Genomic DNA, 12,744 nt, shown 5'->3' with positions numbered 1-12,744 from the left:
TCTCCCTGGCTTCTGTGAATATGCGCAAAACAGTATGAATTCTTGTGAAGAACAGGCTACAGGGTGGGGTTGGGGGGTGCTGAGGTCAGCCCCCCCCCCCCCCCCCCCCCCCCGCTCAGCACAGGATCCGCCGGTCTAAACTCCTGCAGCTCAGCTACTTGGGTTCTGCTTCCCCATGTGCCTTTGGAAAATGGACTTGAACCATGTCAGAAAGATGTGTCAATCCAGAAGGCTGTGCTAGGTGAGGCACCCATCTTGCTGGTGGTCAATCACAGGCCTGGTTTGCATCTGTGGCTTCACATATGGTCCCCTGAGCACTTGAGAGAGTGAGAGTGAGAGTGAGTGAGTGAGAGAGAGAGAGAGAGAGAGAGAGAGAGAGAGATTCACATATGGTCCCCTGAGCATGCGCGCGTGTGTGCGTGCGTGTGTGTGTGTGTGTGTGTGTGTGTGTGTGTGTGTGTGTGTGTACCCCATGTCATGGGAAAGGCAATGCGTGTGCATCGCTCCATGACAGGGTTGTTTCGGAATTCCAAAAGGAAAGAGTGGCAGGTGGATCTGAGATGAAAACAGAATTCAGAATAGGCCTCCACTGAGGGGCCACCTGTCTGTCACCACTGGCCCTGAATTCAGGGGTGCCAGAACCCAGCATTGGATGTCTTCCGGATCTGAGGACATGCGAGGAGGAGCCTCTGGTTCAGCCTAAGGACTGGGAGTGGGTCTGGTGTGTGGACTCTGCCCTGCACCTCATTCCTGCCCCTCTACCTGCCTCCTGACCCCTGACCTGTCTCCCAGGAATAGCTTTAAGGTTCAGCACTCTTAGGAAACCTCCGAAGGGAAGGGGTTAGAGCAAGAAGGTCCTGGTGCACGTGGTTCCCTGTTGCTGTGTCTCTGTCCACCTGCCCCAGGGGGCGTGGCTGAGTGAAGTGACTTAGAGAAGCGGGAAAGGGCAGAAAATCAAGCAGGCCCCAGAGGCACTGGACGGGCTGGACAGATGGCACAGTGAGGAAGGTGTTTGCCTTGCACACAGGTGACCTGGCTTTAGTCCTGCCATTCTGTTTGTTCGGTTTTGGTTTTGGTTTTGGTTTTGGTTTTTTTGTTTTGTTTTGTTTTTGGCCATACCTGGCAGTGCTCAAGGGTTACTCCTGGCTCTGTGCTCAGAAATTGCTCCTGCCAGGCTCAGGGGACCATATGGGATGATGGGAATCGAACCCAGGTCTGTCCCAAGTCAGCCACATGCAAGGTAAATGCTCTACCACTGTGTTATCACTCTGGCCCAGTCCTACCATTCTGTATGGTCCCCTGTGCCCACCAGGAATGATCCCTGAGCACCCATTTTTTTTTAATATTTTGTTTTGGAAAAAAAATATTTTGTTTGTTTTTGTTTTTGGGTCATACCCAGCAGCACTCAGGGGTTACTCCTGGCTTTATGCTCAGAAATTCCTCCTGGCAGGCTCGGGGGACCATATGGGATGCCGGGATTCGAACCACTGACCTTCTGCATGCCAGGCAAACGCATTACCTCCATGCTATCTATCTCTCTGGCCCCATACATCTTTTTTCTTTTTTTTTTTTTTTGGTTTTTGGTTTTTGGGTCACACCCAGCAAGCGCTCAGGGGTTACTCTCTGGCTCTACGCTCAGAAATCGCTCCTGGCAGGCTCAGGGGACCATATGGGACGCCGGGATTCAAACCACTGACCTTCTGCATGAGAGGCAAACGCCTTACCTCCATGCTATATCTCTGGCCCCAGCCCCATACATCTTACTTCCATGCTATCTCTCCTTTTTAAAATTTTTTTTGTTTGTTTTTTTGTTTTTGGGTCACAACCGGCGGTGCTCTGGGGTTACTCCTGGCTGTCTGCTCAGAAATAGCTCCTGGCAGGCACGGGGGACCATATGGGACACCGGGATTCGAACCAACCATCTCACCCAGCCCTTTTTTAAAGTTTTTTAAGTTAAAAATATTTTAGGGGTCGGAGAGATAGCACAGCAGTAGAGCGTTTGCCTTGCACACAGCCAATCTAGAACAAATGGTGGTTTGAATCCCAGTATCCCATATGGTCCCCCAAGCCTGCCAGGAGTGATTTCTGAGCGCAAAGCCAGGAATAACCCTTGAGTGACACAGGGTGTGACCCAAAAACAAAAAATAAATCTCTATCAAAATTTGTGGGAGCAGTACCCAAAGGTAACTGGATGGCATTAAAATACTCTTATGAGCAGGGACAGAAGTTCTTAAATCAGTAACCTGATTTTCTACCTTAAGATGGTGGCCAGAGCTATAGTACAGCAGGTAGGGTGTTTGCTTTGCACATCACTGACCCAGGTTCGATCTCCAGCATTCCAGAAGGTCCCCTCAGCTCCGCCAGGAGCGAATCCTTGCATCCTGAGCCCAGAGCCAGGAGTAACCCCTTAGTGCCACTGGGTGTGGCCCCCCAAAAAAGAAATTAATAAAGGAGCAAATAGATCCAAAGCAAACAGAAGACAGGAAATAATATTGAATAAAAATCAATGAAACTGTAAACAAAAAATTAAGAATCCATGAAACTTAAAGTTGGTTCTTTGCAAGTCAGTAAAACTCAGAACTGATGGGGAAAATACAAAAAATAAACCAAGAAAAAGAGAAACATTATTAATAATAGGGACAGAAGGGGGAAAATCACCACAGCCCCTGGAGAAATGAAAAGGCAGATGGAATGTTAGGAATGAATGACTCATGTACCAGAATTCCATAACTGGGACGAAATGGCCCCTGAAAAAAATCACAAATCACCAAAATGCATCAAGATGCGATAACCCCAAACATGCATAATTACTAAAGAAACGGAAGTTGGAATCAAGAGCTTTGCAGAGAGGAAGCCATCAGATCCCAGAGGAAGTTACGGGTGACAGCTACTTTGAGGCAGAGATCACCTGGGTTTAGGAGCAGGGAGACCTCCCGGCTGATTTTAGGACAATGAGGCGCTGGGTTCGAGCCAGAGAGATCCAATCCCTGGGAAAAGGCAGGTGGCAAAGCAGCGGCCACCCAGAATCTGCAAACCGACCTCAGCAGTGTAGCTGGGAAAGGCCCCTCCCATGACTTGGAATCTTTTCTCCATGGCATCCACCCTGCTTTGTGGAGTTTGCAAACCAGTTGGTGAGATCCACCATACTAAGGCCTGTAGGCAAATCCCCAGGTGTCACCTGAGTGAAGGAGTTTTGTCTCCAAAGGTAACTCAAACGATCCCATCTGTGTGACAGGACTGAAAGGCAGAAACACGGACATGTGACGAGTGGGGTAGGGACAGCATGAAGCGCGCAGGGGGTTAGGGCGTGGCAGGAGGTTCTGAACCTCGATCTCATGGGGTGAACGTGAGAGCACGTCTTCATAATACTGCAATATTCCACCCCCACATACCTATGTTAGTTAAAAATAAAGTTTGTGTGCTTTTGTGGTTTGAATTTGCATTAATGTTATTTAAGCACTTATTTTGTTTGTTTGTTTGTTTGTTTGGGGGCCACACCTGGCAGTGTCCAGGGGTTACTCGTGGCTCTGCATTCCTTAGGGATCACCAGGGATGTCAGGAATAAAACCTGCAAATGTTCCTACCTGTTGTAATATTGCTCTGGCCCAACATTTTTGTCTGTTTGTTTTTGGGCCACACCTAGCAGCGCTCAGAGGTTACTCCTGGCTGTCTGCTCAGAAGTCGCTCATGGCAGGCTCTGGGGGACCACATGAAATGCTGAGAATTGAACCCAGTCTGTTCTGGGCCAGCCTCGTGCAAGGTAAACGCCCTCTCGTTGTGCTATCGCTCCAGCCTTGGTTTTGTTTTGTTTTTTAAAGTGAACACACCTGCCAGTGCTCAGGGCTTACTCCTGGCTCTGTGCTCAAGGATCACTCAAGGGCCATGTGGGGCCACCCAGGGATTGAACTTGGGTCAGCCACATGCAAGGCAAGCTCTCTCCCCACTGTGCTATTGCTCCAGCCAGACACCTTTCCTCAGAGGGGCGCTCAGGTGGTCTTCCGGGCTGGCCCTGTCTTAGTGATTCTCTCTAGGTGGCCACAGGACCATTGTGGAGGATGGACGGGGGGTGAGTGTGCCATGAGGGACACACCCAGCAGCCCTAAGTGCCAGCACCCACCAGTGCTCCCAGAAATTCTGGCTTGCCTATTGTTCTGTCACGTGTCGCAGCCTGGATGGCCTTGGCTGCCTCCGAGAGAGGTCTGGCTGGCTGGGCTCGGGGTTCTGTCCTGAATGGGGGTGGGAGGCAGGTGTGGAGGCCTTAGGCTAGTCCAGCATTTATGGATTGGCTTTGTTGAGTCTTCCTGTCCCTGCCCTGTCCCTGCCAGGGGCCAAGGACCTGCCAGAGAGTGTGACCCTGCTCCTGAGGGTTCCAGAGGTCAGGGCAGGAGCCATAGCACAGCAGGGAAGGCGCTTGCTTGCCTTGCCTTGCACATGGCCCGACTTGGGTTCAATCCCCAGCATCCCATAGAGTTCCTCATATCCTCTAGAAGTGATAGTGGAATGTAGAGCAGAGCTAGGAGTAAGCCCTCAGCATAGCCAGTGTGGCCAAACACTAAAAAAATTAAAATTAAAAATCCAGGGCCAGAGAGATAGCATGGAGGTAGGGTGTTTGCCTTGCATGCAGAGGGATGGTGGTTCGAATCCCGGCGTCCCATAGGGTCTCCCGAGCCTGCCAGGAGCGATTGCTGATTGTAGAGCCAGGAGTACCCCTGAGCACTGCTGGGTGTGACCCAAAAGCCAAAATAATAATAATAATAATAATAATAATAAATAAGTAAATAAAAATTAAAAATCCAAAGCTGGGGGCCCGGAGAGATAGCACAGCGGTGTTTGCCTTGCAAGCAGCCGATCCAGGACCAAAGGTGGTTGGTTCGAATCCCGGTGTCCCATATGGTCCCCTGTGCCTGCCAGGAGCTATTTCTGAGCAGACAGCCAGGAGTAACCCCTGAGCACCGCCGGGTGTGACCCAAAAAAAAACAAAACAAAAAAAAAAATCCAAAGCTGGGACCGGAGCGGTAGCACAGCAGTAGGGTGTTTGCCTTGCATGCTGCCAACCCAGGACAGATTGGGTTCAATCCCCTGCACCGAGCCTGCCAAGAGGAACCCCTGAGCACCGCCAGGTGTGGCCTCGAAACCAAGAAGAAAAAGAAATTCCAAGGCTCTTTGAAAACCTGTCAACTGTTTGCCGAATTGGGGTTACCTACAACCCTGTCGCTGCGTTTTGAGTGACGGGAGCCACTGCTCAGGGTAAATTGAGTCAGTCACAGGGCCACAGAGAAAATGGTAAACTGAGGCAAGCAGAGGGTGGGGCCTGGCTTCTTCAGATCCCTTCCCATCCCGCAGCCCCGCAGCTCCGCAGCCCTGCGCCCGCCCCATGCCTCCCGCCTGCCTGCCGTGCCAGGCCTGACTCGCCGCTGCGGAGCGCGCGGATCGGGTCTCCGGCGCCTCGGCCTGCGACTGGGCGTCCTGTATGCAGCCCCCGCGGGTGGCCGCGGACCGGAGGGAGCCCAGGGGGACCGAGGGGGATTCCTCCCGGCCCGCCGGGGCAGACAGCCGCGGGCTGAGCGTCGACCCCGACCCCGGCGTTCATGGTGAGTGGCCGAGCGTCCTCGGGCGGGCAGGTGCGTGGCCTGGAGCTGGGCACGGGCGGCCACTCTCCTTCCCGGCCCGCTTCATCCTCCACCTCCACCTCCACCTGCTCGGCCACATCCTTCTCCTCGTCCTCTTTGTCTCGGGCTCCCCCAGCTCGGGGATCAGCCGCAAGGTGCGCCCTGCCCAGCCCAGCCCTGCAGGGAAAAGCCACTCGTGCTTGGAAAGCCACAGGGTCCCTCCGGGTGACACCTCCCCAGGCCACCCCTCACCCGTGAAGCAGCCCACACGCGAGGTCTGCGACATGAGCGTTCGGGGACAGAAAGGCTCCTTGTGCCCAGTGCACCCACCACTGCCCCGGGCACCCAGCAGCTCTGGGTAGCCCCGTCTGGGAACCTTCTCCCCCTCCCCAGACTATATTTGGGGGCTTTGGAGCCTTTGCAGGAATCTGTGTGGATCCTGCTTCCCCCCCCCCACTCTCCGCTACGCTGTTTGTTTCAGGGGCCAGGGTGGGGTCCCCATGCCCTGTCCTGCCAGAGGAGAAGGGCTGGGGTACCCAAACCCCACAATTCTCTGCTCCCCACTGGCTCTGGCTCAGTCACTGCAGAAAGTCACTGGGGGATTTGGTGGGGCCGTGCTGGGGGTCCCCTTGCCCTGCTGCCTGCCCAGGTTGCCACAGACTCCTTGGATCACATGTGTCTGGAGTGGGGGGGTCTAGCGACAGGCTGAGTTCTGTTGTGCCAGGCAGTGGCCCTGCAGGTCTGCAGAGGCTCAGCTTGGTCCCTGTCGCTGCTTCCCGACGCCTGCTGGGCCAGGGGCTCCTGGTGTCCTCCCACCTACCTGCAGTGGATCACCCCCTTGCTGCCATCTCACGGCCGGTGGGGCACTAGGCTGGCACATTAGCCACCTGAGCTCCATCCCTGGCACCTCCATCTCTTCAAACCCCCTCCTTTCAGCCCTGCTGGGAGTGATCCCTGAGCGCTGAGCCTTTGTGGCCTGCCCGGGAGTATTTTGTGCTGAGTGGCCAGCTCTGGGCGCCTCCCGCCAGCTTAAGAGGCCATCCCGCTCCGTCCTGCTCCCCTTGGCTCTACTCATACAGCCGCCTCAGCCTCCTCCACTTCCTGCAGGCTCTGCCCCAGACCCAGCTATTCTGGGGCTCCAGGGAGCTTGTTAGCCAGAGGAGAGTGTGGAACCCAGAGCAGAGGCAGCTGACAGAGCATCCCTCCCCATGGGATGGGCCAGCGCTGTCCCCAGATGGTAGCCCCACAGTGCCCCACACCCCAGCCCCTCTCTAATGTCCAGCCCCACCACTGGCTTCCTTTTTCTGATGCTGGTCCCCTGGACTGGCTGTGTGTTGGGAGGGGACTTGACCTGATGCCCCAGGCCAGGATGGGCCTGACCACCCCCTCTTGCCAAGTTGCAGCCGGAAGCCTGTGGACTCCACAACCCATCCTGGTGGCCACCAGGCAACCCCGGTGGAACCAGACACAGTCTGGGACTGTGCGCCATGGCTCCATGAGATGGCTCCTCTGTGGACCCGCCACGGCCACTCGGATAAGGCTTGACAGTGTCTGCACCCAGAAGGCAGTGGGCAGGCTTTCTGGCACAGGAGCTGGTGCTTTTTTACTCAGTAGCCTCATTCTTTGGTTTAAACCAACAGGTTTCTGAACTTGATCCCAAGGGTCCCAGGGAATAAGAGACTCAATGTGGCTGGGTTCTGTGGGGTGAGTTGAGCCACTGTGGGGTTCAGGACTGGGCTTGGCTCCACTCCCCTGGCACCAGGACATTCTCATGCAATTGTGCTCCCTTGAACCCTACCCATGCCAGTCTGGGGGGGCATGTGGTTGACAGCCCAACGCTGCTCTGGTTTGGGGCTCCGCTGGCTGCTGACAAGGGCATCTCTCCAGTGATAAGTTTTGCCCAGAGCCAATGCAGCCTACTGCTGCTCAGTCCTGTGCTGCCACTGCTGGGCAGCTGGGCCAAGCCTGGATGCATCTGGGTGCCCCACTGGGCTGGGTCTGGGGTGCAAACGGGGTCTCTGCTTGGCTCTGGAGTGTACCAGGATGGCCCTTGCCAGACCTGCAGCTTCCAAGGGGCTTTGTCTAGGAACCAAGTAGGGCCTGGCCTACTTTTTGTTTGTTTATTTGTTTTGGGGCCACACCCAGCGGCCTCAGGAGAACATATGGGATACCAGAGATCAAACCCGGGTCAGCTGCATGCAAGGCAAATACCCTACCTGCTGTGCTATCACTCCACTCCCCTTTTTAAAATTTTTGGGCTATGCCTGGTAACTCTTGGGTTACTCCAGGTTCTGTGCTCAGAGACCACTCCTGGTGGATGTTGAGGGACCATGTGGGATGCAGGGGTTTGAACCTGGCTCGCCGCATATAAGGCATATGCCCTCCCCAATGTGCTGTTGCTGTTGTGCTGGCGCAGGATGCCCTGTTTTGTTTTTGGTTGTTCTTGGTTGTCCTTATGATGATGAAGATCATAGCTAGGGTGGTGGGGTTCAGATCCAGGGCCTCCCACAAGCATATGAGAGAGAGAGAGAGAGAGAGAGAGAGAGAGAGAGAGAGAGAGAGAGAGAGAGAGAGAGAGAGAGAGAGAGAGAGAGGAGAGGAGAGGGGAGGGGAGGGGAGGGGAGGGGAGGAGAGGAGAGGAGAGGAGAGGAGAGGAGAGGAGAGGAGAGGAGAGGAGAGGAGAGGAGAAAGAGGAGAGAGAGAGGTGTGGTGTGTGTGTGTGTGTGTGTGTGTGTGTGTGTGTGTGTGTGTGTGTATCTGTTCCAGCCATACCCTGTCCTGTATGATTGATGCTGCGTGTGTCAAGCCTGGCATTTAATTCCTTCTTGCAAGAATCAGTCACAATGGGGCCAGAGCGGTGGCACAAGGGGTATGGCATCTGCCTTGTGCGCCCTAGTTTAGGACGGACCGTGGTTCAATCCCTTGGTGTCCCATATCCCTCAAGCCAGGAGCAATTCCTGAATGCATTGCCAGGAATAACCCCTGAGTGTCACCAGGTCTGCCCCACCACCCCCCCAAAAAAAAGAATTAGTCACTATTGCAGTCAGGCCCACTGCAGGTGTCCAGGTTCCCTCTGAGGTGGGGCCCATGGTCCTCTGAGTCGGGGCTCAGGTCTTCGGGTGCCCTCTGAGCCAAGACTTGGGTAACCCCCCCAGGTACTCTCTGGCCCTGGTGACCAGGTGCCCTGTGTCCTGATTGCAGGCCCCTTGCGGGTGATTTGTTTCTGGCACCTTTTTTCTGCCTGATGTCCATATGCTGGCCCAAGATCAGGGAAGCCCATGAGCTGTCAGTCCCTTGTAGCACCAAAGTCAGTCTCCAGGGCCCTGGTCACCCACCCTCTGTGGGTTGGGGCCTTTGGGAGACGAGGGAGAGGCGACTCCTCTTGGCCACACTCCCCCTAAGGCTCGGTGTCCTGGGCCTTGTGGCACCTCCAGATCAGAAGTACTCCTTCGCCCTTGCTCATGCTCTCGGCAGCTTCCTGGCACATCCACCATGGTGGCCTCAGGTTCTGGGTAGGAAATTCAGGGGGAGTTTAGTGTGGAGGGACAGGTGTCCCCCCAGGATTCAGCTGCCTAGTCATTCTAGAAGCTTCCAAGGCCCCTCAGGTTTCACAGCCATTTTGAGTGTCCACAGCTCACCTGTGATCCCCGTGGCCCCTTCTGGCAGTTTGTGAGCAGCTCACAATTGTCTGTCACGTGTCACGTGGCCGTGAGTCACCTCCCTCTGCTGTCACTCCTGGCGCCTCTGGCGGGTTTTTAACTCAAGGTTAATGGCCTCACTTCCCAATTTGATTATCTTCCATTAAGGGTCCCCTGGGACCTGTGTGGTGACGGGGCAAGCAGACTCAGGCTTGTCTCTTCACAGAGGACTGAGGGTGAGTGGACAAGCACACACATGCATGCACACAAACATCCCTTCCTCTTATATGTGCCCTCATATTCATGAGTACACACACATGCCCCAGAGCAAGACTGGGGGTAGCAGCAGCAGATCTGAGTCCGTGGGGAAAATGGCGAGTGCTCCCAGTGCCTCTGAGTCTGGCAGCAGTTTGTGGCTGTCCACAGAAGACGTTGTTTCTGGAAAGCAGCAGAGCATTGGTCACTCATATTCTAGGGACATGCCTGGGTTCCCCGAGGTGTTAGCCAGGCTGGCTACATGGTGACCCCGCCCCACCTCTGCTGGCAGTGACCCTGCTCCCAGGCCGCAGGGCTGGCAGGGCTCCTCACTCCCCCCACTGTGTCTGCCTAGGAATGTGAAGACAAATCTGGTGCCCACAGCAAGCCCCCATCTCCGAAGCAGAGTGTGCGCAAGAGCCTGGACTTTGAGCCCCTCTCCACCACAGCTCTCATTCTGGAGCATCGGCCGGCGTGAGTTGGGCTCCTGCCCTGTGGGGAGCAGGTACAGGCTGGGGGGGTGCCACTCGGCCCCTGTGCTGGGCAGTAGGCACCCTCCGTGGTTCCCTTCCCTGCTGTTCCTCCCTGCCTTAGTCCATTCCAAGTGAGGCCAGCCAGTGGATGGGGGCATGGCAGGAGTGAAGGATCACTGGTCTGGGGCCAGCCTTCTGGACAGTCCTGAGTGCCTCTGGGCCCCTGCCCCCGCCCCCAGCCAATGGGTCTGGGTTTGCTGGTTTCCTGCCAGGTGCCAGGCATTGGGGGGGACCCTGAGAACACCGAGTACCCCAAGTGCTGCCAGTTTTCCGGCCCCAAGAAAGAAGCTGTGGGGTTCGAAGGTGCTGGGCTTGCCTTAGGGACTGAGGTGGAAGTGTGTCTAGGCTGTGACCAAACCAGGTTGAAATGTCCCAGGGACCCAAGCAAGAGGCAGCGGGAATGAAGGTTCGACTGGCATTTGCGTGCCCTGCTATGGGGCCTGAGCTGAGGCACCTTCTAGCAGATGATGCTTCAAGGCCAGCATTTCAGACTTTCGTCGGCTGCTGCACGTGCTGGTGACACGTTGACATTTGTCTTCTCAGAAACCTCCCGGCTAAGCCCGCAGAGGAGGCGGAGAAACATAAGCAGGAGTATGAGGAAATGGTGGTCCAGGCCAAGAAGCGAGGTGCGGGGTTTCTGTCTGTTCACGGTGGCCAGGGTTTCTGGGTGTCCCCCTGTGTCCCCGGCAACCTTGTAGCAGACCTTCCATGGCATCTTCAAGCCACCCTGGCTGTGGCCCAATAGTCACGCTGTCATTTGGGAGCTGTGGATTTTCTTCCTGAGTCGGCTGCATGCCTGCTTTTCTGGCATGTTTGCTGTGTTGACCAGCCCAGCTTGGGGTCACCCAGTTGCATGTATGCACCCGTGTGCATGTGTGTGCACGCCTCTGCTTCCCAGAACTGCGAGAGGCCCAGCGGCGGCGGCGTCAACTGGAGGAGAGATGCCGACTGGAGGAGCACATCGGCAACGCTGTCCTCACGTGGAACAACGAGATCCTGCCCAACTGGGAGACTATGTGAGTGGAGGGGCCCCTGCCACCACACAAGAGTGGGCTCTCCCTTTTTGAGAACCTTCATCCTCAGCCCGGTGTGGGCTGGGTTTCTGGGCCATGGAACTTCTGAGTGGGGTGAAATAGCAGCTGCCACAAGCGGTAACCCAGCTGGTGTCCCTGTGGCAGGCTCCACGCAGGCCTGGCCTGGCCACTCAGCGCTCTGCTTCCCGCCCTTCCTGGGTTTAACCAGAGGCTGCGACCTCAGATTTAGGCTGCAGAGCAGTTTCGGCGGCTCAGGTGTGCTGAGGGGGGTCAGAGTCTGTGTGTCCCTCCACTTTGTGAGGACACAGGTCTGCTGTGCTCACTTTTGCGCCCAGGTGGAGCTCCAGGAAGGTGCGAGAACTCTGGTGGCAGGGGATTCCTCCCAGCGTGCGAGGCCGGGTCTGGAGCCTGGCTATCGGCAACGAGCTAAACATTACCCATGGTGAGTTTCGGATTCGACTTCCCCACTGGCCTGTTGGAAGGAGGTGCTGCCAGGGATGGCCTGTTGGGGTGCAGGGTGGGTTGGGGATGGACAGACAGCCACATTCCTGCAGGCACAGTGCCAGGCCTCACTGTCTAGTTTCAGGACAGTCGAACTGGAATCTCTTAACTGGTTTACAGCAAGTGTCCGGAACCGGGTCCTTTGCCACACAGGGCGCATGGCCCGTGTGGCCCCCTCTGAACAGCTTGCAGGGAGCTGGATTCTACTGCATAGGGCTGCAGCCTGGAGTAGTGAACCTGTGTGTACCCTACTCGGCTTTCGCCCTGTGCAGGTGACACTGAGCTGTTGTGGCCCCCACAAAACCCACATTGTCAGCAGGTCCTTGGCACAGTCAGGAGCGGGTATTGAGTGCCCAGAGAGGGCGAGCTTGAACTAGGCAGGCCGTAGGACCAGTGGGCCTGGGGGACTTGGGGCTTAGGAGTCAGGCCGCTCCGTGAGCACTCGTCCTCCCCTCCTGAGGCCTGGCACACTTAACACACTCACACTGGGACTTGGGCCCAGCCTGGGTCTCCCTGTGGCCTCTGCTGTATTTATTCCCAGGGGTGCAGCCTCTGCACTCCCCTCCTTGGTAGGGTTCAAGTGCTCCCTCTTCCCTGTGGCAGGAGACCGGGCCAGGGCAAGATGGTGGTGGGCATCTGGCTGTAAGAATGAGGCTCCTGGGGCTTGCTCACAGCTGCTTGCCCTTCCCCACCTTTCCCCAGAGCTCTTCGACATCTGTCTGGCCCGTGCCAAGGAGAGGTGGCGGTCTCTCAGCACAGGTGGCCCCGAGGTTGATAGTGAAGGTAAGGGCATGGGCCAGGGGCTCTGGGTGAAACAGCCCGGAGAGGCACTGGGCACAGGCAGGAGAAGCACAGGGGTGCTGGAATCACAGGATGACCCAGTGCATGCCATGCACTGTTCCCTGGCACCAAAGATCTGGCCCCATGATCCAGGTGGCCCTCAGCGCCGCCATGTGGGATGGTGCCTACTGGCCCCACTGGGCTGCGTCAGCCATGGTGTCGCCCTGTCTCTGCAGTGGGGACAATCACACGTACAGAAAACGAGTTATTCGCAATTAGTGAGTGCCCTCCCCCTGGCCCTGCAGTTGTTTCCTCTGGGCCTGTCCCTGCATGTCTCTGCTTGCTCTGTGGAGCTCACCCCTAGCTGAACCGTGCTGCTTACACTGGCTGTGGG

General features: G+C 56.2%; 1 protein-coding gene across 2 annotated transcripts in view; it reads left to right on the top strand.

The window, feature by feature from the left end:
* The window catches only part of TBC1D14 (TBC1 domain family member 14), a 45,375-nt gene that overhangs the window by 22,148 nt on the left and 10,483 nt on the right, over nucleotides 1–12,744 (top strand). Inside the window, exons 1-6 of one of the 2 annotated variants that reach the window (XM_049782556.1) lie at nucleotides 5,409–5,591; nucleotides 9,858–9,976; nucleotides 10,579–10,661; nucleotides 10,934–11,051; nucleotides 11,405–11,511; nucleotides 12,273–12,353. In XM_049782556.1, coding sequence (XP_049638513.1) covers nucleotides 5,589–5,591; nucleotides 9,858–9,976; nucleotides 10,579–10,661; nucleotides 10,934–11,051; nucleotides 11,405–11,511; nucleotides 12,273–12,353 — 511 coding nt within the window. In that variant the 5' untranslated portion in view covers nucleotides 5,409–5,588. Of the gene's footprint in view, nucleotides 1–5,408; nucleotides 5,592–9,857; nucleotides 9,977–10,578; nucleotides 10,662–10,933; nucleotides 11,052–11,404; nucleotides 11,512–12,272; nucleotides 12,354–12,744 lie in introns of those variants that run through there. The other variant, XM_049782555.1, reaches the window with a different exon arrangement.

This window comes from Suncus etruscus, chromosome 10 (genome assembly GCF_024139225.1).
Source record: "Suncus etruscus isolate mSunEtr1 chromosome 10, mSunEtr1.pri.cur, whole genome shotgun sequence".
NCBI lineage: Eukaryota > Metazoa > Chordata > Mammalia > Eulipotyphla > Soricidae > Suncus > Suncus etruscus.
This window is presented reverse-complemented; position numbering and strand designations above follow the sequence as displayed.